Source organism: Rhinichthys klamathensis, unplaced genomic scaffold, assembly GCF_029890125.1.
Source record: "Rhinichthys klamathensis goyatoka isolate OS25496 unplaced genomic scaffold, OSU_Roscu_1.1 h1tg000277l_1, whole genome shotgun sequence".
Lineage (NCBI taxonomy): Eukaryota > Metazoa > Chordata > Actinopteri > Cypriniformes > Leuciscidae > Rhinichthys > Rhinichthys klamathensis.
The window spans coordinates 1-27,316 of NW_026606796.1; the positions used below are offsets into that span (position 1 = coordinate 1).

General features: G+C 37.8%; 1 protein-coding gene across 1 annotated transcript in view; it reads right to left on the reverse strand.

Annotated features, from left to right (window-relative positions):
• Positions 1 to 336: 336 nt before the first annotated feature.
• The window catches only part of atrnl1b (attractin-like 1b), a 76,786-nt gene continuing 49,806 nt past the window's right edge, over positions 337 to 27,316 (reverse strand). The window contains exons 22-26 of the mRNA XM_056268780.1: positions 25,056 to 25,150; positions 24,638 to 24,716; positions 22,508 to 22,665; positions 10,937 to 10,998; positions 337 to 457 (exon numbers count right to left, since the gene is read on the reverse strand). Of these exons, the coding sequence (XP_056124755.1) occupies positions 352 to 457; positions 10,937 to 10,998; positions 22,508 to 22,665; positions 24,638 to 24,716; positions 25,056 to 25,150 (500 nt within the window). The 3' untranslated portion in view covers positions 337 to 351. The remainder of the gene's footprint in view (positions 458 to 10,936; positions 10,999 to 22,507; positions 22,666 to 24,637; positions 24,717 to 25,055; positions 25,151 to 27,316) is intronic.

Below are 27,316 nucleotides of genomic sequence, written 5' to 3' on the forward strand. Positions count from 1 at the left end.
CGCTTATTGTTCAGTTTGCTCTAAACTGCATTAGATAACTCCTGTCAGAGCTAATTGGCTCATAAGGGCCCCTAATTAGGAAGATGGGCATGTTTGTAAGCAGTGAATTCTGCAGAGCTGTTTCATGTGGCAGACAATGCTTTATACGCATGTCTAAAGCGTTACTAATCACATTCCATAAGAAGGAAAATCCACACAACGGAAAACAGACTTTACCACAGTGTAAAGTGATTCCATAAACCGATATATCAGACAAACAGTTAAATCAGCAGATATTTGGAAATTGTGGAATTTCTAGGAATTTGACACAAAGATCAGATATACGTTTATATTCTTGTAATGAGAAGCGCTTTAAGTCTCTTCTGTTTTGTGACATACCTCTCGTCGCCTGGAGGCCCAGCAGGTCTGTTTGATCTTCCACACCACTGCAGCTACCAGCAAAAGGGACAGAAAACAGCTGTAGGATGAAGAAATGAAGGGATGGAAAGATTAACGTGATTGTAGAAATTTCAGAGATATCATTACATCACTAGGTATTGGGCAGTATGACGATAACTGGAAAATAATCTGCTATTCTGTTTATATTTGCAGTAGATCTGCAATATCTGTGCAAATATCAGGGTTTTATTCAATTAGAATTAAACTCTGAAACTACTTGTTAGTTTTTACTGTTTTTGAGACTTTTGATGTCAGATTTTGATCATTATTTTGTTATGAATAATCTTTTGGTTTGCATCCATCAAGTTCTAAATAAAAAGAAAAAAATAACGATTAGTTTTGAAAAAAATAACTATATCATGGTATAATGTTACAGTGATTAAATTATTCATACTGTGTGATATTTGGGTCATATGGCCCGTCCCTACCACTAACATTTGGCATTAAAAAACAATGACTTTATCTTTATGCAACCACTTTCCTTCTCATCTCATATGTCGTCCTTAAGCAAGTTTTAGAAACTTTGCACTGAGTACTATAAGAATGTCCCAGTGACAGATTTATGCTTATACCATTCAACATTATCACTGGATAAAAACAAAACATATTTTAAAATTAAAAAAAACAACTATTGTTTAGTCATTTAAAAAAGAATTTGATTTAGTAAGAAAATTTCTTAATTTGCATTTTCAGCAGTCTTATCAAGATTAATTCGACAATTGAATTGCCATGGCTTATTTGGGGTTGTGGGTGCCTGGGAAACAAAAGCAATTTAAATGTGTTTAACATGGTGGGATTTATTCATTGAGATACCTCAGTGATAGATATATGATTTAAGTTTTTCCTACTGGCTACTTCCTTCCGTATGGATGTAGTTTGGTTTTTGTAATATTCCATATTGTAGCCACCAATAATGGGTCTCTAGAACATGACAGTTGAGTCTTGACTAACATGAAAAAATGTTGGCAGTATTTTATACAATTGCTTTGTCACACATTGTTAAAGATTTTACAGAGCATCTAGACTGAATTTCTCAGATAATCCCATTTTAAAAGATTAAAGTAAATGGACAAAAGATCATGCACTGATAAATGTCAAGCATCTCTGAAACTCGCAGAAGGCTTTCCAGTGATCAAGCTGAGAAATATGCTCAACTCAGTCAAGTGCTAGAGTCTGGTGATGTGCATCAAAAGACTAATCTTATAACCGGGCTGACACCAGAGTCGTGAATTGTAGGGAAATTGCTTTTGCTTACTGTATTTCATTCACATATATATGTGAGCATTCATAAACATCTCTGTGTGAAATTAATTCAGTTTGCATAGATGAAAAAAGTTGTGGAGAAAAAAAAAAGTAATCCTTCTAATGCTTTCAAAAGCACGCCATCTTAGGTTCGTTTGAAGATAATGGCAAATTGGAGACGAATAGGGAAGAGAGAAACTTGAATGGCTCGATTAAGTAGCAGTGCGGGAGAAATCCCCCTTCAGATCGAAGCTTTTCATCCGGTACATTGCAGGCAGTAAACAGGACTTAATCCCCTCTGCGGTTCCACCTGGAAACCGAATTAATACGAAAAATAAAGCAATTAAAGGTTCTCGCCCCTCATGTGGTGGTACATGTGGCGGTTGAGTAAATATGTGAGAAAATTAAGAAGGTATCCAGGGACCAACAAAAGCAGAGGATGGTATGAAAGGTCTGGAACAAGCTATGGGAGAAAGAATTAAAAAGCCGCCTGCTAAACAATGATAAAAAGGTGCATCCTAAGTTACACATGCTTCCACTGATCCAAAAAATACAACACCACACCACTCCACTGACTTGGAGAAGGATTTTTTTTCTCACTTGCAGAAGCTGAAAAGATCCAGAACAAAAATGAATGATTAAACTGTGAACTAAAGTGTTATTTAGCTACTTATATGCAATTAAGTAGATAAGCAGCCTTGTATTGAACCCATTTCAGGAGTCACTTCAGGAAACCTTTCCAGGTTTTAGGGCAAAATGCAAGTGCTATTTACAATATCTGCATAGATAACAAACTTTTTCTTCTTCTGGAGCAGTCCACATATTCTGCAACACTGCAATTAGACTATAAATAAGGAAATACAAAAATAAAATCAGCTAACAGAAAGAGAACTAGGAGATACAAACTATGTAATGAAGGTGACAATCATTCCCCTTAGGCCAGGTGAGTTTGCTTCGGTCTCAAAGCACCACTGACATCATCAAGACCAAATGAGGCAAAAATGACACTGTCACCCCCTGATGATTTCATTTTCTGCCATTTAAGCACCCACTTTTAGCCTTCCTGGCATCCCTGACCGTCTCATTACAGTGAGAGGAGGATCTAGAGGACGATCGAACGGCATGACACCTCTTAGAACTGATGTTTAGTTAAACTCGTAGTCAAATCACTCTGCATTACAGTTTGCTGATTCACTGAGCTCCATGTAAATGAGCAAATGTCTGGGAAATGAAATCATTTGAAGGACGTTTTTGGTGATTTCGCAGACATCAAGAGGCGCATACCCATATCATCTGAATGAAGCAATCTACGTACAGAATGGATAAAAAAAGAGACAGCTACAGCAAACCTGGGAGAGGAAGTACTCATGTCCTACCCTGAAGACTGAACAGCATGTGCTAGATATTAAATAAAAGCAAATGGATGGCATGGATTGAACCAAATGCATTATCTTCCATTTAACAAAAAGACTGTTAAAAAGCCATTCACAGGGTGGAAATGCATTTCGCTATTGCTCATGTTAACTACTCTAATTTCAGGTCGCACACTGACAGGTTTTTAATCAACAATACATTTTCAACACACCCCTGCAGAGCCCTTTTACAGAGAGGGTTATTTTTTTTTTTTTTTTAGATTGTAATAACTAGAAAGTTAATATTATCAGGAATGTCTAGATACACCAGGTTTGTACGTTAGGCATCTCTCTAGCTGCACTGGTAATGGAACAGAATCTGCCTGAGGCTAGTCTTGATTCCAGCTGTCATGAGTTTTATCTCACTCTGTGGAAATAAAGTGAAAATCACACTGATAAAATCAGGGAAATGCTCATTGGAGGAAGCACTTGATTGACAGCATTAAATCCTGCCTAACGCTACTAATGTAATGATACATGAATGTTTTTTTGTTTGTTTAAGTTAAAATTTCTGACAGAAAGATGCCTTTAAGGAAGCCCATTTTTGCCACATAGAAGAAAAAAAATGCTCTGGTAAATCATTATTATGACATAAAGTGTCAAAATTATGAGATACTAAGTCAATTATGAGCTTAAATTAATTATGAAGGGACAGATTTACTAAACAGGGAAAATAAGTGCAAGACCGCAATCCCATAAAAGCACAGATGGAAGTGGAAAGTTCTGCGGGTGATTTACTGACAATGCACATATTAATGAACACTGACACAGCCTGATCAGTTCCATAATGACCAACGCATTCCATTAAGACAACGGTGCAGGTGCAAAGTGGCTTAAGACACGCTTTTTTGGATATTAAATAATGGTACAAAAACCAGTCAATTGACTAGCGCAAACCTTAGTAAATCATGTTGCATGATTCATTTAAATTCTCTCCTCCCATAAATATTGCATTTGAAAGGGAAATCCTACAAATGCATATGCAAATAAGGTCAGCCACAATAAGGTCAGCCGCAAAAATTGCGTGTCTTTAGTAAATCCTGACAGTATTTTTTTAAATGCCAAAAGAGGGTTTGCGTTGGCGCAAGCTGTTAGTAAATCTGGCCCTAAGTCATTAGGAAATGAAGTGTCAAAATTATGACTTTAAAAACATTACTGGTGTATCTCCTAGGACAAAATAATGGCACTGGCATGTTTTAAGATATGCCAGTGCTTTTTACTTTCAGTTAAGACAGCTCAAACTTGCATTTTAGCCTGGGACTAGGTTTAAGCCTTCTCTGTGATAACGGGCAACTAAGTTGAAATTATGACTTCGAAAAGTTGAAATGATCACATACAAAGTCAGAATTATAAAATATTATGAAATTAGTCAATGACTAATTAGTTTTGACTTCTTGTCATAGTTATGACTTTTAAAGTGATCATTTTGACTTCTCATCTCATAATACAGTATGAATTAGCATGTCATTATTTTGACTTTTTCTGTCATATTTATGACTTACCAGAGCATAAGTGGCAGAAATGGGCTTCCATATGCTTTTGATCAAAAATACCATAAAAACAATTTAAAATAACTAACTTTATATTTTGTATATTTTTAAATGCAACGTATTCCTGTGATGGCAAAGCTGAATTGCTCAAATGCTTAAGGAACACTTCTTATTATTATCGATGTTAAAAACGGTTGCGCTACTTAATATTTGTATTGGTAACCATGGTACATTGAAAAAAAAAAAACATTTTCAAGAGAGCAGAATTTATTTGAAATACATTATAAAAGCATTATAAAAGATTAAAGTAGCATTATAAAAGTCTTCACCGTCACTTCTCACCAATTTAATGTGTCCTTGCTGAATACAAGTATTAATTTATATATATATATATATATATATATATATATATATATATATATACACTCACCTAAAGGATTATTAGGAACACCTGTTCAATTTCTCATTAATGCAATTATCTAATCAACCAATCACATGGCAGTTGCTTCAATGCATTTAGGGGTGTGGTCCTGGTCAAGACAATCTCCTAAACTCCAAACTGAATGTCAGAATGGGAAAGAAAGGTGATTTAAGCAATTTTGAGCGTGGCATGGTTGTTGGTGCCAGACGGGCCAGTCTGAGTATTTCACAATCTGCTCAGTTACTGGGATTTTCACGCACAACCATTTCTAGGGTTTACAAAGAATGGTGTGAAAAGGGAAAAACATCCAGTATGCGGCAGTCCTGTGGGCGAAAATGCCTTGTTGATGCTAGAGGTCAGAGGAGAATGGGCCGACTGATTCAGGCTGATAGAAGAGCAACTTTGACTGAAATAACCACTCGTTACAACCGAGGTATGCAGCAAAGCATTTGTGAAGCCACAACACGCACAACCTTGAGGAGGATGGGCTACAACAGCAGAAGACCCCACCGGGTACCACTCATCTCCACTACAAATAGGAAAAAGAAGCTACAATTTGCAAGAGCTCACCAAAATTGGACAGTTGAAGACTGGAAAAATGTTGCCTGGTCTGATGAGTCTCGATTTCTGTTGAGACATTCTGATGGCAGAGTCCGAATTTGGCATGAACAGAATGAGAACATGGATCCATCATGCCTTGTTACCACTGTGCAGGCTGGTGGTGGTGGTGTAATGGTGTGGGGGATGTTTTCTTGGCACACTTTAGGCCCCTTAGTGCCAATTGGGCATCGTTTAAATGCCACGGCCTACCTGAGCATTGTTTCCGACCATGTCCTTCCCTTTATGACCACCATGGCCACCATCCTCTAATGGCTACTTCCAGCAGGATAATGCACCATGTCACAAAGCTCGAATCATTTCAAATTGGTTTCTTGAACATGACAATGAGTTCACTGTACTAAAATGGCCCCCAGTCACCAGATCTCAACCCAATACAGTATCTTTGGGATGTGGTGGAACGGGAGCTTCGTGCCCTGGATGTGCATCCCACAAATCTCCATCAACTGCAAGATGCTATCCTATCAATATGGGCCAACATTTCTAAAGAATGCTTTCAGCACCTTGTTGAATCAATGCCACGTAGAATTAAGGCAGTTCTGAAGGCGAAAGGGGGTCAAACACAGTATTAGTATGGTGTTCCTAATAATCCTTTAGGTGAGTGTATATATACATTAAAAAAACACACTGACTTCAAATGAACGGTAGTGTATGTGCGGGTGAACCAGATGGATGAATGCTTAAAAAAAATGAAAATCATTGTTTGACATTTTATCTTATTTGACAGTTGCACCACACATGGAGCATGGAGAATCGGGATGCCTGGAGGCAACGATGGAAGGCTCGTCTGAGGACGACTTAGAGAGAGACACCTTGTCATGGCACATTTTCCACAGCAATTCACGGGGTTAAAACTAGTAATCTGCCAACTACGCATCCACTGAAGCATTTGAAATCAACTATATGCTTCTTCTCACCTATTGCTTCCAGACGCCAAGGGAAGGCGCGCTGAAGCTGGTGCAATTTCCTGTATGATACGTGAGCAACATACAACAGCATTTGAACTTCCCAGATGACAGAACGGTTTTCAACGCCAGACAGTTTCTCATTCACCTGAAAAGACTGTCTTCTTTCTTCACTTATATTTGAATAAATGATGTTGGTGAAAAGACTAAACATTTGAGTCTGGTTCTTCTGAAGGTAGGTTTGAATTTAGCAGACTCAAACTGAATTTCCAGAATGAAGTGCCAAGCTTTCTTAAAATAATGGATTAATTCCAGTCTGCTTACGCTGCCAGTGTGGATGTCACACTACACACACACTAAGGCACGCTTGAAGCTAACTAGTTAAACTGATTGCCCAGGCAGTCAGAAACAAGCAAGCTGTATAACATGACTGTTTGGAGAACAAGTTGACCCCGTGTCGGAGTGCATCAGTGAGTGACACCAGCTTCCAGAGGGGCTGTCTAATCCAGGACAATGATCTGAATCCAGGACAAGCACCAGAGGGAGCGGCAGCAGCAAGAGATTGACCATTCAGAGAGAGAGACGGTCTTTATAACCAAATCTAACAAGACACAATGGGTACAGGTGTGCATTTAATGACAAATCAAGAAACTGCACAGAAATTAACAAATCAGGATGACAGATCTATCTTGTGGCAATGACACCTCATTTGGAGGAAGGAGCTGAGCAGTTCTGCATGAAGCATTGCGTGACAGCATTATCAAAAGTTCATTTTCAATTGTGTTTTGTCTCATCTCGTTCAGCCAAAACTGAAAATGCTGTCATTGTTTAGTAACCCTCAATTTGGTCCAATCTCATATGAATGTATTTCTTCTGCACTCCGCGAAAAAGGATACATTCTGAAGAAAGTGCTGGTTTATTTTTTTCATGCAATTACAATTAAGGGGGGCTGAAAGCTTTCAAGTTTCAAAAAAGATTTGAAAGCAACACAAGTTTTATGAAGTCATCTGACAGCTTTGTATAAGAACCAGACTAATTTTGTGAACTAAATTAAAAAATGTATTGAAAATATATGACTCAAAATCTGTATGTTCCAAAATCAGACCAATCCATAAAGCAGTGCAAAAGAGCTTAAGGTGAATGTCAAGATTTTCAGTGAATAAAAACTTTTTTTTGAAGCCTGAAATCTTCAGGCTCCATTCATTGTAATTTTATAATAAAGAGAGGCTATAGCATACAGGTTTGTAAAGACATAAGGGTGAGTAAATGAATTACATTTTTGGGGGAACTAGCTATGCCTTAAAAGTAAAACTACTATAGAAAGTGGCACATAATGTCAAGTTGAACCTCTTCAATCACCTTGTTTCCTTCCCTCGTTTCCAGTTAGTTCCTTGATATCAATTAGCTTATGCAAAAAAAATGTAAAGATAAAGCGACAGCTAATATACAATATACATGAATATCAGATGATGTCACCAACGTCTCCTCACTGACGTCACTCAATTCTAAAACTTGTCTTCCGCCATCTTGAGTACCTGATTCGGCAAGATCGATACGTCAGTCGCAAAGGAACTAGAGCTTATTCTCCGACCGAGCCCGAACTTGCGGGCCGATATTTCCCGTCACTATCCTCGGGCCGGGCCCTTGATCTAGAGACGTGCACTCCCAATGCAAAAGAGTGCGGCGCGGGACTAGATTTGATGGCCGAGTGCGAGCGGCAATGCACTCTCTGTGTGTGTGCGCGTTGCAGGGAGAATAAAACGATTCGCGGGACTCCCGCAAACTAGAAATATCTATGAATAAAACACAAAAACTAATACATTTTTGCAGAAAAGCAACAAGAACTAAAACAAAATAGAAACAATTTACAGGCCAGAGTTTCCTTTTAAAACACGTTTGCAGCGTTGAGCGATGTAGCCAATCACAGACATACGTGTTGATTTCTTCAACGCAAAGGCCAATCAGAAGCATTTAAGATAGACTCCCCTCACTGCTCAAAACGGACTTTTTGTTCAGAGCTCTGTATGCTGACAAATCCTCTAATTGTAACAAACAAAGTGTATATATTATGAAAGATTCATTGTGCAGTCAGCTTAATTGATATTAACAGAGATGTGAGATCGCGATTAACTGATGTCAGCTTTTTAGGAATTATTAAGGGAGCGCACTTTGCGCGCATTCAGTCAAAATCCTTCAATCATATCATGCCCAACCATGCACGCAGTAGCTGCTTGCTTGTATGTTATAACAGTGGTTTGTGTGTGCAAACTCTCTGTGCAGTGTTCATTTTGTCTGTGGTGAGTGTATGTAAATGATAATGAGCTTACGCTAGCTTAGGGGTGTGCGATATCACGATTTATGATCGTGGATTAAAATATATCGCGACGTATATTCACATCAAATGTTAACGCAGAGGAACGGGACAATGCAGTTCACATAAGTTCATTATTTGCATGTGCTAACAAGTCATTCACGTGTTGATGCGCGGTTCTAATGAGCGCTTTTCTGAGCGCGTACACCCGAAGCGCACGCGCACTAAGCCTGTCTAACAACAGCGACAGGTTACTGAACTAAGTTATCTTTCTAGTCTTATTGTGCGAATACTGTCAAATACACACAGGGTTTACATAAACAAAGTTGGTTATGTATAAAGTGAAACAAACAGAAAATCTGCTTCCTAGCTAATGCCGTCAGTATTGTAGACAGTACTCGGCAGGTACTCAAGATGGCGGCAGTCAACTGGAAAAAGAGCGGATGACGTAAGAGGTCATGTGACTGATATTCATGTATAAGTAAGGTAAACGGTTTCATGCAGCTTATACGTGAAGTCACATCATGGGCAAAATCCAGTCATTTCAAAAGGAATCCACACTAGGGATGGGCGATATGGACTTAAAAATATATCACGATATTTTCTGGCATTTATTGCGATAACGATATCAATGACGATATAACCATATTCACCACTGTTTTTGGCTACAAGTGATAGCTGCATGCAAAGTAAAATGTACCCTTCACCAAATAGGCTCCTATAAAATACCAATTACCGTCCATAAAATAATAATAAAAAAACAGTAAAACAGTAAACACCATCCCTTGCAGAAATGGAAAAGTTGCATACGTTTCTTCTGTAAAAGTGCAGATATTGTTTAAATAGTGCAACTATACTGAAAAACATCACACCGTAATAATTCAAATCATTTACAAGTTTGAAATATAAAAAATCTAACAACGAATAGTTATACTAATACTACTACGAATTCTGATACTAATAACAATATAAACCACACTAAGGATTGATGAGCTGCTGGGTTCATGAATATCATGTCTGCGTTTGCGCATTAGTTTCTGCTTGCTCAAAGCTGAATAATTCCAAATGAACTCCATTATTTTTACAGGAAAATACAACAAATAATATAATTTACATGTAGACATCATGTACACTTCAATTCTGCGTGGTATGTAAGACTCTCTCTCTCTCATCGAGTGCATGAGAAACACGGAGCGCTCTCAGCAGTGACAGCACGTCATGCGCCTCAGTGTTTACTGCGCGTCAAATACACTGTGTATTCATTGAGATGAACTGATATAGTGGGCTTTACGGATCACTTGACGGAGAGCGACACTCTCAAGTGCTCAGTCAGTGTTCGGCGAGATGGGCGGATGAAAATCTGTGTGTACCAGTTCCAGATTGTAGAGGTAGTTACTCGTTTAGCGATAAACTTCACCTCAGCTTCACGTCCGCCTTCCGCCATGCGCGTGAGCTGCGAATGCGTCCCGTCATAGGCTTTATCGTTATTATCGCGGGAAGACTAATTCTTATCGTGAGGAAAAATTTTAACGATATATCGCAAACGATAATATATCGCCCATCCCTAATCCACACAATGGGGAGTTTTGAGTGAGGACGAAAATACTCCCCATGCTGATTTCGCTCATGTTGGTCTTGCAAATTCACCATGTTGACCAACAAAAAGCTGCTTGGTTTGAAAGTAACTTCTGTGTGAGCATGCTTCGCTACACTATTATTATACTATTGACAATGGGCCTTGTTGTCTCTGTGAAATTTTGCTAATGTGACCGCACCAAGTCTATCAGAAGAATTTATTCCAATAGATAATTTAAAAACTTGAATGTATACGGTAGTTTAAGCAAATAGGTAGAGCTGGAGAACACTAAAACCAATTAGGTCTCATTTCCTCTTGGCCTAAAGAGCTCGCTCAGTACTGGCTCACTAATCCAAAGGGAAAAGGCATTAAACGAATCGAGTTCTGAGGAATCCAACCCGGGCAGGCTGTCACTAAATGATTATACATTGGCTTAACAGGTGAAAGATGTTGTTACGATCAACTTCGGTGTTACATCACTCCTTTGAAATGTGTAAGGAACAAGGACAGCACAAGCACTCACCTGAAAAATGTCACAAAGAACTGCACCAGGTCCATAATGCTGTTGTGCTGAGAGAAGGCGATCTATGAGGGGACAAAAGCAAAAGAGAGATAAATGATGGGGTGACAGGTTACCAAAGAACAGCTCTTTACCTGAAAAGATGATGAAGACCTTTGCTTGCGGCTAGGGTCCTTCACAAGAGATAATGTCATAACAGATTTTCTAGCTTGAGGGGCCATCATGTACATCATTTTTTCTTTTTCCTTGTCCCCTCTAATTGTTAAATGGAGGCAATAATGGCTGTTCATGGTTACCTGAGCTGACATCCCTCAGGCATTACACACATGCCAAACGTTTGCCTTCTGGGATTGTGGCTTACATTAAATGCACAGGTGTAGCTCAACATGGCTAAGAAGGGATTAAATGACACCGTGGAAGAAAAGTCCATAATTGCACGTTCAAATGGGCTGGATTTTTGCACACAGGGCAGCTTTAAAATGACCAGTGGCAGATTTGCATTTTGGAGAGATTAAGAATATGTGACCCACTTTGTATTAAGTGTATTTAACTACCAATTACTAACATTTAAATTGATCATTTGTACAATGCACTTATTGTGTACATATTTGTTTTAACATTCTACTTATATTTCAAAAAAATATCTGCATGTAACTACATCTGTAGTTACAATTATATTTGACCCTATCTCTACCCCTTAAAGATGTCATGAAAAAGACGTTGCAATAATTTTTTCCCCATTGTGAAGCATATTCGAGAGAAGCAGCTTCTGAACCGAGAAAAAAAAAATGTAGGGAGAGGCTTGATTTCATCCTTCAGGAATTAATTGAATCATAGGAAGTCGAGATTTGCTAACTAAATGGAGGCAGATCTGAATGCCAGTTTGCAGGCAGTTGTGGAGGATATATAGTCCCACTCTCCGCAAAGACATACATCATGAAGAGAACAGATGTGCACATGAATTAAAATAAATAAATAATGACGTGCATTGATAAATCATTTTTAATAAACACTGCAACATTATGTAAAAAAAACAAAAACAATTATTGATTTTGATTTCATGGTGACTTTAAACCAAACTTTACCACCAAACCTGTCCCTAACCTTACCTGTATCCAACTTCAATAGCAGAAAAAAAAGTGTTTTGCAGTGTACCTATCTACTTTGTTTTCTGGAAGCAAGTTGCATGCTAAAAAAAAAAAAAAAAAAGTTATTTTATATTATTAAAGGTTGCACGCTTTAAAAATGAGTTTTTATTCTGGCCATTCAACTTGTTTAAGTCAAAGATGTTTTATTCAGAGATTTCATATCGATATGCTACAGGATTCAGCAGACAAGCTACATTCTTGGCCAAGCTTCAGAAGACACTGTGTTTGAATGATATGAGACATCATGGGTTTGGCAGCGAATACTGCAGGGCCATTAACTAAGCAACAACACATTTTTTTTTTAAAAGTTGTTCAAGGGTTCACAGTGTCAAGAAAGTGTGTTCTCCTAGCATCCCGTAAGGCAAGGAGAATAACTACTTGGATAAATATACCCAGCAAAAATAAACAGATTAATGTTCTAAATGTACGAATTTGTAAGTCACCCTGACTCACCAGATGAATAATGCAACAATGGCAGAGCGGGGCAGGTCCTTTGGAGAACCCATTCATTTCATTAAGTCGTTGTCACAGGAACACGGCTGGGGCTAAAGACAGCGCTAGAGAAAGCTTTAACACTCGATTAAGGCTGAACCATTTTTGTCCCCAAAGACAAGCAAGCAAGATGCTGGGATTGAAAAGAGCAGTTGTGCAGCCCCTACATCTGCCCAGTTAAGTCATTGCTCCCACTGAGACCATACCTTGTTGTGCCATAAATAATGCTGTGGAAGCACCACATGGACAAGATGTTAACTCTACCAAATAGGTCATTTAGACATTGTAAATCATATGCAAACATATAGTACATCTAAAATAATTCTTAATACTGCATATCTGAACAGTAACATTCAAGTATCTGCATTTACAAAAATTCAGAAACAGGTTTGACATCTATCAGTGTGTTATAATGGCACCTGACAAACAGGTTTGTATTAGTGGTCATTTTATTAACGAAAACTACGAAAAATGTCCGCTGACGATCTCCATACATCAGCTATCAAGAGTCAAATTAGGGATTTATTACTGTACATACATTATCTTGTGCATACTACAAAAAAAAGTCTGTCAATAAGTCTAGATCATATAGCTGAAAGAATCCCTTTTATCATAGTTATTCTAATTTGCATTAATTATAATATATTAGATTATTGTATAAATTGTAAGGACTTAAATCACCCTGTATAGTTATTGTTCATTGCTGTTGAATGAATAACCACTAACAAAGCATCTGAGATGTAGACAGGACTGTCAGGAAAATTATCCTAATGAGCATTTTGAAACATACTCTATAAAGAGGACAGAGGAAACTACTGCGAGACCATCAAGCCTCAAGTCTTTGTTCTACCTTCATTATTCAAGGTGTGTCCAAACCTTAAGTCATGTTCTATGATGATGATGATGATGACGATGATTATTATTATTATTTATATTTATATTTATTTATATATATATATATATATATATATATATATATATATATATAAGATATGCAATTACTTCATATTTTAATATATATATGTAATAATAATAATAATAGTATTAAAAAACAGTAAATAGCCCAATATGTTGCACAGTGGTGTATGTGTACAGACAGCCTGATTTAATATTTTTCTCCCAGATTTTATTTTCATTAACCATAACAAATCTCATTTAAATATATGCAACAAGACTACAACAAATCCATTTAAATTAAAAAAAAAATTGGGTTGAAAAGGCTCAATTTATCCTGAATTTAACTACTTTCACTGACCAGTTTTATTTACGTATTGTAACATTAAAGCAAAAAATTAAATAAAGCTTGCACATATATATGCCTAGAATGGATTATTTATCTTGTTCATACTGGCTGACCTCACACCGACCCATGAGACAATGAGAGTTAAGCAGCAGTAATGTTTTGTCAGATTGGGTTTCCTGCACAACAAGAGCACTTCAATATTCCATATCTAATATCTGAATGCTTTCAGAGGGGTCGGGGTCCTCATATGTGCATAGTTTCACTTTCCTCAGTAAGCTAATAAATGCTGATCACACTTTCCGATCATAAACATCAGAGGAATGCGAGCTCACCGTGTCACGGGGGTCCATTTGATTTAATGATGCATCGCCATGGTAAATAAGTGACTCTGCTTTTGGGAAATCTAATAGAAAACTATTACTGCATGAACACAGCTCAACCGAGATGAAGGTCCGTGAGACCAACGTAAATAAATGAACCTTATCAAAGGAACTCATCTCATAGGTGATAGAGGAACAGAGGAATGAATGCAGATCAATATTAGGTGCATTCTCGCTGTTGGAGATGGTCCCAACAACAAATGACGTGCAGTATCTGAGCGTCTCGGAGCACAGCTGGCGAGCGGTAATGAACGACAGAAAGGTTGAGAGGATTTGTGGTGGTTATCTTTATAAACCATATGGATATCGACCAGATGAAATCTTCCTTTATTGAGGTGGATTTTTTAATAAATAGCTTCACTAGGCACAGAAACCTGCTCAACATCGAACCCTCTAAAGGACTGCTATTAAGTGTTTATCATATTCTGTGTAATATATTTTATTACCAATATAGAAGGTTATTACTTTTTCCTTCAGAGACTGGTAATTTAGGGAAAGACATCAGGGGCAGGAGGAGCGTACATTGCCCAGTGTGAACCAACTACCAGTGACATAAGTATATAGACTAACATGCCTGCTCTGTCTATCTATCTGCAAATTATACAATGATTTTCTTTTTATTTAATGTACAGGTAATATTATGAGCACAATCACTCAAGATTTGTTTATCGCAATAAACTGTAATTTCCCACCACTAGCACAGCTAAAGATCTTGCTTAAAATTTGGTAAATCTTGACAGACTGACCGTAATGGAAAGTACATACAAACAAATGTAAATATTATTTTTTGCATACGTTTTTGGAAATTTGCCATCTGAAAGGACAATATCCAATCACCTGGGGCCTCATTTATAACCGTTGCGTACGCACAAAACAGGCCCTGAAAGAGGCGTACGCCACTTCCGACGCATAAGATGTGATTTATAAAAACAAACTTGACGGAAAAATGTGCGCACCTGCACGCAAACTCTGACCCATGCGTACGAACGTTTTGGAGACGGAGCAGTTTGGCGACACCGATGGTGAGCTGTAGTTAAATGTCTTTTTGGTCACTTTTAGACAGAAAATCTAAAGAAAATTATACATAGGCTATACAGAAAGATAATACAAATATAATTTCACTCACTAAGCATATCACTTGAGGCAAATATTCATCCCTTCTTAAATGTCCGCGCCAGCGAGCGCGTTGGGCCGTTTAGTGAAACTAACGCCTATCTAACGACAGAGTCCTAATCATAAAAACTGTGCATGTTCACAACAGTTTAAATAAATAAAAGAATGATTTAAACTGTTTTACTTCTGATATAAACATTTAGATTAAATATGCCATTGTCATTGATGGAGTTAAACACTTAAACATGAAACCATTACTGAGAAGTTACAACATTTTTTATATTCAATAAATATAAATATTTGTTGTGGATGCAATGCTTTTGAACACTTTTCCTCTGGCATGCTGTGTTTTAATGTTTTAACTAAAGAGATAATTGCTTATCATGATAATAGCAGATTGTCTGAGAAAATAGTTTCGTGCAAATAATGCACAACAGTCTATCTGTTTCCATTAAAAATATAAATCAATTAAAAATAGGCTATTTGGTCAGTGGAAAAGATTGTGAAAACTTTCTCTGAAATGTATTTTACACTATTTGATTTATTTATATTTAAAAACAAGGCAAGGATAGGCTACTAAATTATTTTTATTAATGTAATGTGACGGCACATCCGTATTAGGCTATTTCATATTTTCCTAATGTCTTGTACCGTTAAACATGTTATCACGTGGATGAATAATCATATTCAAATGATATGCAGATGAGGATATGCATAGTAAAACTAGGCGTTGTAAGCTCCATATATGGTTATTTCGGGGAGGAGACGCATGTGCGCACAATCTTCCGCTGACTGAGATTTATCGGGATTTATAAAGTGAATTCTGCGCAGGTTCTGGCGTACGCACGGTTTTATAAATCTGAATATTTTTTTGCGTATGCCATTTTTGGCTTTCGGGCGCACGTACACTTTTAGTAAGTATCCTACGCACAGTTTTATAAATGAGGCCCCTGGCCATTACTGTAAAATAATGACCACAACAGGGTGATAAAAAAAAATCATTTGTGTCAGAGTCCTAATCACCATGTCAGAATACTTTTTTTGTTATTATCAGCTGATTGTTCATTATTGATATAAAATCTATATATAATTCAATAGAAATATCAGTTGACCTGAACAACAATCATTTATAGTTTTCATTTATACAATCCCAAACAGTGTTGTTGTTATTGTTATCTAAAACTATAAAGTTTTTGGTACCCGAAATAAAATAAAATATGAAATATAAATATTAAATGATAATTTCAGTTAGTTTCCAACGCAACATTTTATTTTTTTTTGTTTAAGTTGATATACTAAAATGACTAAGGCTATGTTTACACGGAAACGATCTGAAGAGAAAACGCAAAAGTGGCGTTGCGTTATCACTTTTTATTCTGCGTTTAGACGAGCGTTATGGTTGGGAAATCCGCGTGCATATGGAGACGCAAAAGTGTGTGAAATTCGATGTAGTATGCACTCCAGGCGGCTAGGTGGCAATGTGAAGCACTGCCACACAACAACACCAATATCTTAGAATATTTTGTACAACTGTTGAAAAGACTCTTGTATGTTTTTCAGAGCTGCTAGGGCAACTTGAAGGTCCGACGTATGGAAATAATCTGACATGTTGGTTGTTATTTTCCTGTACTGGCGCATGCATGTGACGCAAACGCGTACGCGACGAGAGCCACCGTGAGCAGATTTGCGTTTTTACCGTTTAGACGGGAACGCGACGGTGGAGCGTTTTTAAGATTTCCACTCTGGAGGGTGGTTTCACTTTTTTGCGTTTTTGAGCCCCCAAAATGCCGTTGCCGTGTAAACGAAAGGCACATCCGATAAAATATTTTTACGTTTTCACCCGGAATCGTTCTCGTGTAAACGGGGCCTAAAACTAAAACTGAAATAATAAATTAATGAAATGTATTATATATACACTCACCTAAAGGATTATTAGGAACACCTGTTCAATTTCTCATTAATGCAATTGACCGTTCGCAAAAGCCACGCCCCCTAGTTATTGTTGCTACGCCCGTCAAACAAATGGTCAAACACGACCAGCGCCACAGATTGCCATGACGGGAAGAGGTGCGTCAGTAACCTTTTTTGGAGCAATACCTCCGCGATATCCTCCAGATAGAGGCAAAAGGGGTTACAGTATGCAGTGGAGGGATATATTCAAAATATAAAAATACGCAATGAAGGAGACACGACTACTATCGAGCCTAATAATGCTCTCAAGCTCTCAAACCGGTCTCAAGCGAAATCTGAGAAACCCCATGACCTGTAACGTTACCTCAAATGCAACCAGCACAGCCTTGAAGAAGATTTTATAAGCTGTTTCAGTGGCTAATTGTTTGGAGTTAGAAATATATAACTCGCGCTGCATATTTAGTAATTTTGCCTCAGATACAGGATTATTCATTCGCTTTAACAAGCAGGTTGTTCATTACCACGGCAACCGCTTGCGTGTCATGCTGAATGCGATTTTCGTGTTTAAAAAGTAACTATACATAATAGACGGAAAGATGCAGATAACCATACATTATTTCTATTCGTTACGATATTGATATGAACTGATGTTGTCAAGTAAGCTTCATGCGTTCCCCGTTGCGAACGTGCACTCCTCTAACGTTAGTCTAAACTGTAGTCTACAGGTGCTGCCTGCACTGCTAGTGACTGCTGCTCATTTCCCCCCGAAAATATCATGTTAACAACAACACTTTAGAAAACGTACTTCCTTTGTAGATCCTCTTGATCTGCTTTCTCCATTTGTCTTTGACTAATCTCATTGTCTCAGTCTCACGCACGCTGCACGCGAGTTAACCATGTTCGACACATTTAACGTTAACTGGGAGTGGGGCCGTCCGCACTGTTTTTATCCATTGTAGGGACCGCTCACGTTGTGTTTTCGGCTTTTGAAACGGAAAGAACACAACTCCTCCAGACAATCTCTCGGGGTATCTAGTGTCCGATTTACAAACGCCGTGGGCGCACCGCTTCACCATCTTGCTTGGAGTCAATGTTTGACGGACCTGCTCACATAGTAACGGTTGCTATGATGTGTGATTGGACAATAGCCGTTTTGGGGGAGGGGCCTGCGAACGGTCAATTGTCTAATCAACCAATCACATGGCAGTTGCTTCAATGCATTTAGGGGTGTGGTCCTGGTCAAGACAATCTCCTGAACTCCAAACTGAATGTCAGAATGGGAAAGAAAGGTGATTTAAGCAATTTTGAGCGTGGCATGGTTGTTGGTGCCAGACGGGCAGGTCTGAGTATTTCACAATCTGCTCAGTTACTGGGATTTTCACGCACAACCATTTCTAGGGTTTACAAAGAATGGTGTGAAAAGGGAAAAACATCCAGTATGCGGCAGTCCTGTGGGCGAAAATGCCTTGTTGATGCTAGAGGTCAGAGGAGAATGGGCCGACTGATTCAAGCTGATAGAAGAGCAACTTTGACTGAAATAACCACTCGTTACAACCGAGGTATGCAGCAAAGCATTTGTGAAGCCACAACACACACAACCTTGAGGCGGATGGGCTACAACAGCAGAAGACCCCACCGGGTACCACTCATCTCCACTACAAATAGGAAAAAGAGGCTACAATTTGCAAGAGCTCACCAAAATTGGACAGTTGAAGACTGGAAAAATGATGCCTGGTCTGATGAGTCTCGATTTCTGTTGAGACCTTCAGATGGTAGAGTCAGAATTTGGCGTAAACAGAATGAGAACATGGATCCATCATGCCTTGTTACCACTGTGCAGGCTGGTGGTGGTGGTGTAATGGTGTGGGGGATGTTTTCTTGGCACACTTTAGGCCCCTTAGTGCCAATTGGGCATCGTTTAAATGCCACGGCCTACCTGAGCATTGTTTCAGACCATGTTCATCCCTTTATGGCCACCATGTACCCATCCTCTGATGGCTACTTCCAGCAGGATAATGCACCATGTCACAAAGCTCGAATCATTTCAAATTGGTTTCTTGAACATGACAATGAGTTCACTGTACTAAAATGGCCCCCACAGTCACCAGATCTCAACCCAATAGAGCATCTTTGGGATGTGGTGGAACGGGAGCTTCGTGCCCTGGATGTGCATCCCACAAATCTCCATCAACTGCAAGATGCTATCCTATCAATATGGGCCAACATTTCTAAAGAATGCTTTCAGCACCTTGTTGAATCAATGCCACGTAGAATTAAGGCAGTTCTGAAGGCGAAAGGGGGTCAAACACAGTATTAGTATGGTGTTCCTAATAATCCTTTAGGTGAGTATGTATATATATATATATATATATAATTATCAAATTAAAGTAACATTTAAAAACAACAAAAACTAATTCAAAATATTAATAAATCCACAAAAAATGTAGTAATGTAGTAGTTGTAATAAAAACGATTCAACCCCCAATGCAAATCAGGCAAAAAAAAAAAAAACAATGGGGCCGCCTCCTCAAAACAATGGTAGGGGAAACACTGGGCTTCATTAGTTAGAAATTAGTTAGAGCTAGAACACATGAAATATCTGAACTGGCCAGGGGTTTGATGACTGTCACGTTTGACTGCACGTTAGAAATACGACTACGTCAAAAGAATGGTCCAAAAAGTTAAGACAAGGTATCATCACCCTTCACAAACAAGTGACAGGATACAAAAAGATAGCGAAGGTACTAAATGTTCCTAGAGACACCATTGGACGCATAGTTTGCGAGTTCAAAGTTAAAGGAACAGTGGTTACACTACCTGGAAAAGGCAGAAAAAAGAAGCTATCAATGGCTGCAAACAGATTTCTGAGAAGGCAGGCTCAGAAAAACCCTCGAGTGACTGCAAAAGACCTGTAGCAAGACTTGGTGGCAACAGGCACTGAGGTTTCAGCTTACACAGTAAGGCGTGTACAAAACCCATGCGGTTTCAATGCCAGAAATCCAAGACGTACACCACTACTGACCCAAAAGCACAAGAAAAGTCGGCTCCAATTTGCTCAAAATCATATAAATAAGCCACAGAAGTTTTGGGATTCTGTTCTGTGGAGCGATGAAACAAAACTGGAATTTTTCATCCCTATGGATCAGCGGTATGTCTGGAGGAAGAGTGAAGCATATGCTGAAAAGAACACTGGCTACAGTTAAGCATGGTGGGGCTCGGTGATGCTCTGGGGCTGCTTTGCATCCTCTGGCACTGGAAACCAGCAGCGTGTGGAAGGCAAGATGGATTCATTGAAGTATCAGGAAATCCTAGGAGAAAACTTCATGCCGTCAGTGAGGAAGCTGAAGCTTGGGCATCATTGGCCCTTCCAACAGGTGCTTGGTTGCAGAAGAAGTGCTAGACTTGAACCCCACAAAAAATCTCTGGTGGGATTTGAAGGCAGTGGTTGCAGCACGCAAAGCCGCAAACCCAAGAATATTACTTAACTGGAGGCCATTGCTCATGAGGAATGGGCTAAGATTCCTCAGAAACATTGCCAGAAGCTGGTGTCTGGTTGTACATCTCGTTTGCAGAAGGTTAAAACAGCAAATGGGTGTTCTACTAAGTACTAAAGATGCTTGCCATGAAGGGGTTTTAAGACTGCACAAGTCATTAAAAGTTGTATTTTAGGAAAACCACTTAAAACATTTGTTGTGCTAATTAAATAACTTTTGTTTGATTTGTTCATTGCAAACAGCTGAAAGTCTGCACATTTTGCCAATAAACCTGATTTGCGATGTAAACAATACTAAAATAACTATGATCCCAAAAAGTAATCTATATCATACATAATGCCAGATTAACTTCAAGTAAGCATCTGAGAACCCAAGAAGAGCTCAATGAAAGGTAATGGTTAGGTTACATATGTTCTGTGATGGAGTCCATGTGTCATAAAAACTCCAAGTGATGACATTTCACACTGGAGTATTGTCTTTAAGACCAGAGTCACAGCTGAGGTGTGAGTTCATAGTGCCAGATCACATCTATGTCTGATCCACGGTGCTGGGGATCTAACTCTTCCAACACACAGCATTTGATTAGGGCCAGCCATACACTCATATAATGCAATGCTGATGTCATCGAGCAATGGGAAGCACGCTCAAAGCAGTTTTCAGAGGACAGAGAAAGGGAGGGGACTGTCAGTGTGGATGAGCCTCTGTAGTAGCGCGTTCCCTAAAGCTTCCAGCACACACAAAGCACAAGTCTCAATGGTCACACTATATAAATAAAATTTGTAACTAGCACTCCCACAAACTGTGTTAATTTTTTGTTTTTGAAATAACTCATACTATTGCTGCATTTATTTGATCATAATATTCTGAAATATCATTACAATTTAAAATAACTGTTTTCTATTTCATATATTTTAAAATGCAATTTATTCCTGTGATGGCAAAGCAGAATTTTCATCCGTCTTCAGCATCACATGATCCTTCAGAAATCTTTCTAAAATGCTGATTTGGTGCTCAAGAGACATTTCTCATTGTTATCAATTTTAAAAACAATGATGCTGCTTAATATTGTTGTGGAAACAGTAATATATATTTTTTTATTCTTTGACAAAATAGTTCAAAAGAACAGAAATTATTTGAAATATAAATAAGTACAATTGTCTTTACAGTGACTTTTAATCAATTTAATGCATCCTTGCTGAATACAAGTATTAACTTCTTTTTGAATGATAGTGTATAGTCACTACTTAAGGAACACATAAAGACCCAATTTTAATGACTATAGGTTTTAAATAGAGGCTAGAAGTTTCATATTGACAAGATCTTTTTTTTCTTCTAAAAACCAAACTACCTGTACCAACGTACTGTATGAAGTACTGTATGTATATCTCTCCTTCTGTTTGATTGCAAGCAATAAAGACTCCAAACATCGTTCATTTTAAGGGTGATGTACCAGAGTAGAGATTCAACATAAATGTTTTTCCATGATAGATAGCATCAGTCTGCACATTACTCCAGCAATGTCATTTTATGTCCGTTGTCTAGGCATCTGGCAACGTAACACATTGCCACTTAACAGCTGATTCAATTTTATGGACCATAAGATGCAAACTTGTTCTAGTGCATAACTGAATAATTGATTTCCATATCAAGGAACGCTGGATCTTTTTAGAAACATTTGTTTTAGTGGATTTCCATTTCACAAAGGAGATGGATGTTTCCTGCTTTACCCAAAACTAAAAACTAAAAAAATAGCTTAACTTAACATACTGAAACTGGTCAAAATGTGTCCTCACCTGTATTTTGATTGGCCATGAGAAGTTGCTGACATACACATAGAAGGTTATGTTGGGGTTGCTGTGAAAACTGAATTTCTCACAAGAGAAACTGTCTCTGTACTCTTTGATGTTAGTCTTGGACACGATGGGGATCTCTTCCCCGGAGATGGTCCCAGCTGTAAGGGGAAAAGAATGCGATAGATCAACTCGAATAAAAGAGGCATTCAGAAATGATATTTGATACACCTCATAACTTCTCTTAATTAAGGCATTGCCCATAAATGGTCATTCACGCTACACTATATATTCCATTGTCTTCCATTTTTAGACACGCAGACTTGTGCATTTATAGGGAGCAAAAATGTTTGTCCATAAATTTTCTTTACCTATATTTATGGTGGGATCTGAAATCATTTTGCATGGTTAAAATTTAGTGTGACTGCCACTTAATGCTTTCTGAGCTATTAAATAAGGGCAAATGAGAGCCAGTAATCAACTAGGCTGACCGCATGCACTGGTTTAGTTGTTTGTTGATATGTTTTATTCAGGGAGAAAATGAGTTTTAAATCAACCTCTCAGCGTGACAATTTCATTATCTATTTTAAACATATGAGAAACATGGTATAAAACCATAATGTAACAAAAATTACTTTTGGGAGTTGAAAAGAAAAGCAGCCTTTGTCCTATTTTATCAGGACTTTTTAAACTTTTCTGAAGTCCTCCAGTGAAACTCTTAAGTCTCACCAATCGTCATTCCAAACCAGCACTATGAAACAAAGCCCTCAAAATGACATCCCAAATGCCACTACGTGGCAATGTTTATCTTAATTGAAATCGTTCAGTGCTCCTGAAGACGCCGCAGCCCCAGAATTCAGAGCCGCACGCTAGACTATTGTTAGAAGCCCTTCTCAGGGGAGAGTGTCTTTAAACAGAAAGACACCACTCCAAATATTAATTGAGGGGAGCCGGGAGGTTGAGGAGGAGAGGGGTGAACCTGTTAAAGAGGAGCAAGAATGTCAAAGTCACATTTAAAAAATTGGCTGGTGACTATTTGGACGAAAAGGTGATTACAGAAATAAACAAAAGAGGATAATGGTGACGTCCTTGAGTGTCTGTCTATTACAAAATACCCAACACACCCAGGAACAAACTGCGGTCAAACTAGAATGCATTAGCATTTGTGTATCAGAACCATTACGATATTATGCAAAGAAAGATTGCATCACGGTGGTCGACTAGGCATTGTACATCCAATTGACCGACTACTAAGGATGACCTGTTTACACTACTATTCAAAACTTTGAGGTTTGTAAGATTTGTTTTATGTTTATGAAATAAGGATCTTATGCTCACAAAGGCTGCACTTATTTGATCAAAAAACAGTAATATTGTGAAACATTACAATTTAAAACATTTTAATTTAAATTTCAAAATGTAATTTATTACTGTGATGGCAAAGCTGAATTATCAGCACTCTTGCTCAGTGTCACACGACCCATCAAAAATCATTATGCTGATTTGGTGTTTATGTAAAATTTCGTAATTAGGGCCTGAGCACCGGTGGCGTGTGAGGACCCTATTGGAATTGCTCTGTTTATATCATCTATATGTTTCTTAATATTATCTTAATAAATATATTCTATAATATTATGTTGAAACCAGTTGTGCTGCTTAGTAGTTTTGTGGAAACAAAGAACAGTATTGATTTGAAATATAAATCTTTTTTAACATTATAAAATGTTATTACAGTCACTATTGATCAATTTTATGCATCCTTGCAGAATACAAGTATTAATAAAAAAAATCTTGCTGATCCCAAACCTTTGAATAGTAGTGTATGTTTTTAGTTTTTTATATTTTTAACAGAGATTTTTTGTTTTAAATATGCTGACAGCCGTTAAAAATTTTCAGGGCAAAAACATCTCTTAAAAGTTTAAAAAGTCTCTTTTTTGAGTGTCCTATTACGCTGTCAAATTAAAAATAGCCCAACTTTATAAAAAAAACGTTTCTTGAAACACAGTCTTCTTTGTGCACTGACAAAAAAAGGGAAGATTTGCTCAACTAACATGCTCGTTTTTACTACAAAAGCAAGAACTATTATACAACAAAACAAGCAAATATTCAACAGAGGAAAATATCAACCAGTACCTGTTGACCCAACTGACCAAGTGATGTTCAGATTGAAATTGTTTGAGGCATTAATGGACATGTCCAAGTTCTTGCTGGTCTACAAAATGAAAAGAGAAAACAAAGTTGATGTCTGTAAAATAACTATTTTTCAGGTGATTTTATAGCAGTATGGCTTCCGTATGGCATCGTTAAAAACTCATCTGACCCATAAAAGTGATCACCATTGGCTTTCCATATATGTAAAGGAGCAGCTTGGACATTCTCCAATATTTGTATTTATTTTTGTTCACATAAGAAAGTCATAATACGTATATGTTTTAAAAGACACTATGAGAGTGAGAAAATGATGACAGATTTATCATTTTTAGGGTGAACTATGGCATTTATGAAATTGATGAAGCTGCTTCTGTTCTCAGATAAGTAGATCGTGACTGACCTGTTCAGGGGTGGCCATGAAGTTAATGGCAGTGTAGTGCTGGTCATCTTCTTGAAGAAGACTGAAGGTGAACTGGTAATCAATCAGCAAGTTATCTGTTCAGATCAAAACCCTATTGTTAATTATCACAATTTATACAATCATGAATTCCACACCATGCAATTCTGTCAGGTTAATGGCTGAAACTTTGCATTTAAGGAACATCACAAAAGAGTGGTGCACATTCACTCTTGAAATAAGAGGGCTACTTTGAAGAGCTATGAATCACCAGTCACTTTAATTGCACTAAATGAATACCTCCCTTTCAGAGTGTGTCATTGCTTAATAAGCATACACTCTGATTAAGCTCAATTGTTTTTAAGACGTCTATTTTAAAGTATTTAAAATCTAGGCTTCTTAGTTACATTAACAAACTTGTTAACTTTACCTAGACCTAAAGCTAAAGTTTTAAAAGTTTAAGACTAGAAATAATCTGAAATCTGGAAATCGCCGTTTAAAGGAGCACAGTAAGGTGGAGTAGGTTTAGTCTTTTTCAAGGTCCTGACATCTCTTTAAAGCACCATTTCAAAGACATAGAAATGTCTGGATTGTTTTCTTATCTCCTGGTCTGTTAAATGACTGAATGCTGCCACAGGCATCTCACAGAGAACAGCTGTTTGTGTGAATCACAATATGGCACTGTAAACATCTCTTTCACTCCCCATCAATTTGAAAGATGTCTTTATAAGCTTTTGAATCAATTCAGATGTGACATGAAAGCACCATAGTTTCACTCATTTCCTAGATTTTTGCTTGAAAGATCATGTAGCCTTCATGCACCGAACAGTGCTGATCTAAATCAGTCCTTTCCTTTAAATCATCCGCCTAGAGGGAATGCTGCTGCTTTCAAAATTAGTTTTAGATGCAACTATCAAGGTGACAAAACTTGAACCATCCTCCAGCTTGCTCTTAAACCATTAAGGCGATATATGCTGGATTTTTTCAAGAATGGTGAAGCTAAAGTGAATGTCAGTGAGTTTCATAAGTCAGACAGCTGTTCTGAAAGTGATGTCAGCCACAAAGTTGTAAGTTATTAAAAGAGCATAGGAAAAACTTGGTATATGACATTTAAGTCCAAACGCTCACTACAAGACAGAAGCTTGTCATCCTGCACAAATCAAAAACTCACAGTTTCTTTGACAAGTTCTCTGTCATGTTCTCGTCTATTGTGAAGACTTCACACAGCTAATCGCAGACTTGCTGTCAATTACATGATCATTCTCCTATCTGGCTGTTGCTACAGTCTCAAAATTCATTCTCTCAAACAAACATTTAAAAAGATAATCCACCTAAAAAATAAAATAAACACCTCATGTCATTCCATACCTGTCCTACTCTCTTTCCTTTATATAACTCAAATGAAGATATTTTGAAGAATGTTAAAATGATAACCAAGAAGTTCTGGTTAACATTGTTTATCTTTCCAAAATATCTTCTTTTATGTTCCACAAAAGAAAGTCATACAGGTTTGGAACTGACAGGAGGGTGAGTAAATTATGGCCGAATTGTTATTCTCTTCACGCTGTGTCCGAAATCCGAATTCTTCCCTACTATTATAGTATGCCGTTACGTCCTTAGGGACGTTTATAGTGTTTTTGGGTGTGTTTTGTGTTTCTCTTTTTGGTCTCTTTTGTCTCTCTTACTTTCACTTTCACAGGCCGTCTTGCCTGTCAGTCATTCGTAGTGAGTTGAGTGGGTGTGCCTTGTGAGGCGGGATCCTCATCATGCTGATGCTTGACACCTGGAGAAGCCCTACTTAAGGAACATGCTACTGCCAGCGAGGGAGAGAGACTTTTTGTTTTGACTTTGCGATGCGTTTTGTTTTTGCTTGATTTAGTTGTGTTAAGTGTTTTGTCTGTCATGTACTCTTGCCCTTTGTTTTGAGCGCTCAAAAAGGAGAGGGGATAGGTAAGGCCGTCATGTGACATACATTTACACATTTAGGTTGATTTTTGTTTATTCACACTAGGTTAGGGATTTGTGCCACCCGCTGTATTTTTGGTTTTGTTAGTTAGAGTAGTTTATTTACGACGTCACGGACGTTGAAGACTTTTTCTTTGATCTTTCTTTTCTTAGTTTAGGATTAGATTGAAATGGTTTAGTTAGTTCCTTTTTGATTATGTTATTTTTGTTTGTTTGGCACAATCCAGTTTTCCCCTTTGTTCCTTCCGTTTTGCTTTGTTCATATGTAAAATATGAATTACTTTACCTTTATTAAATTA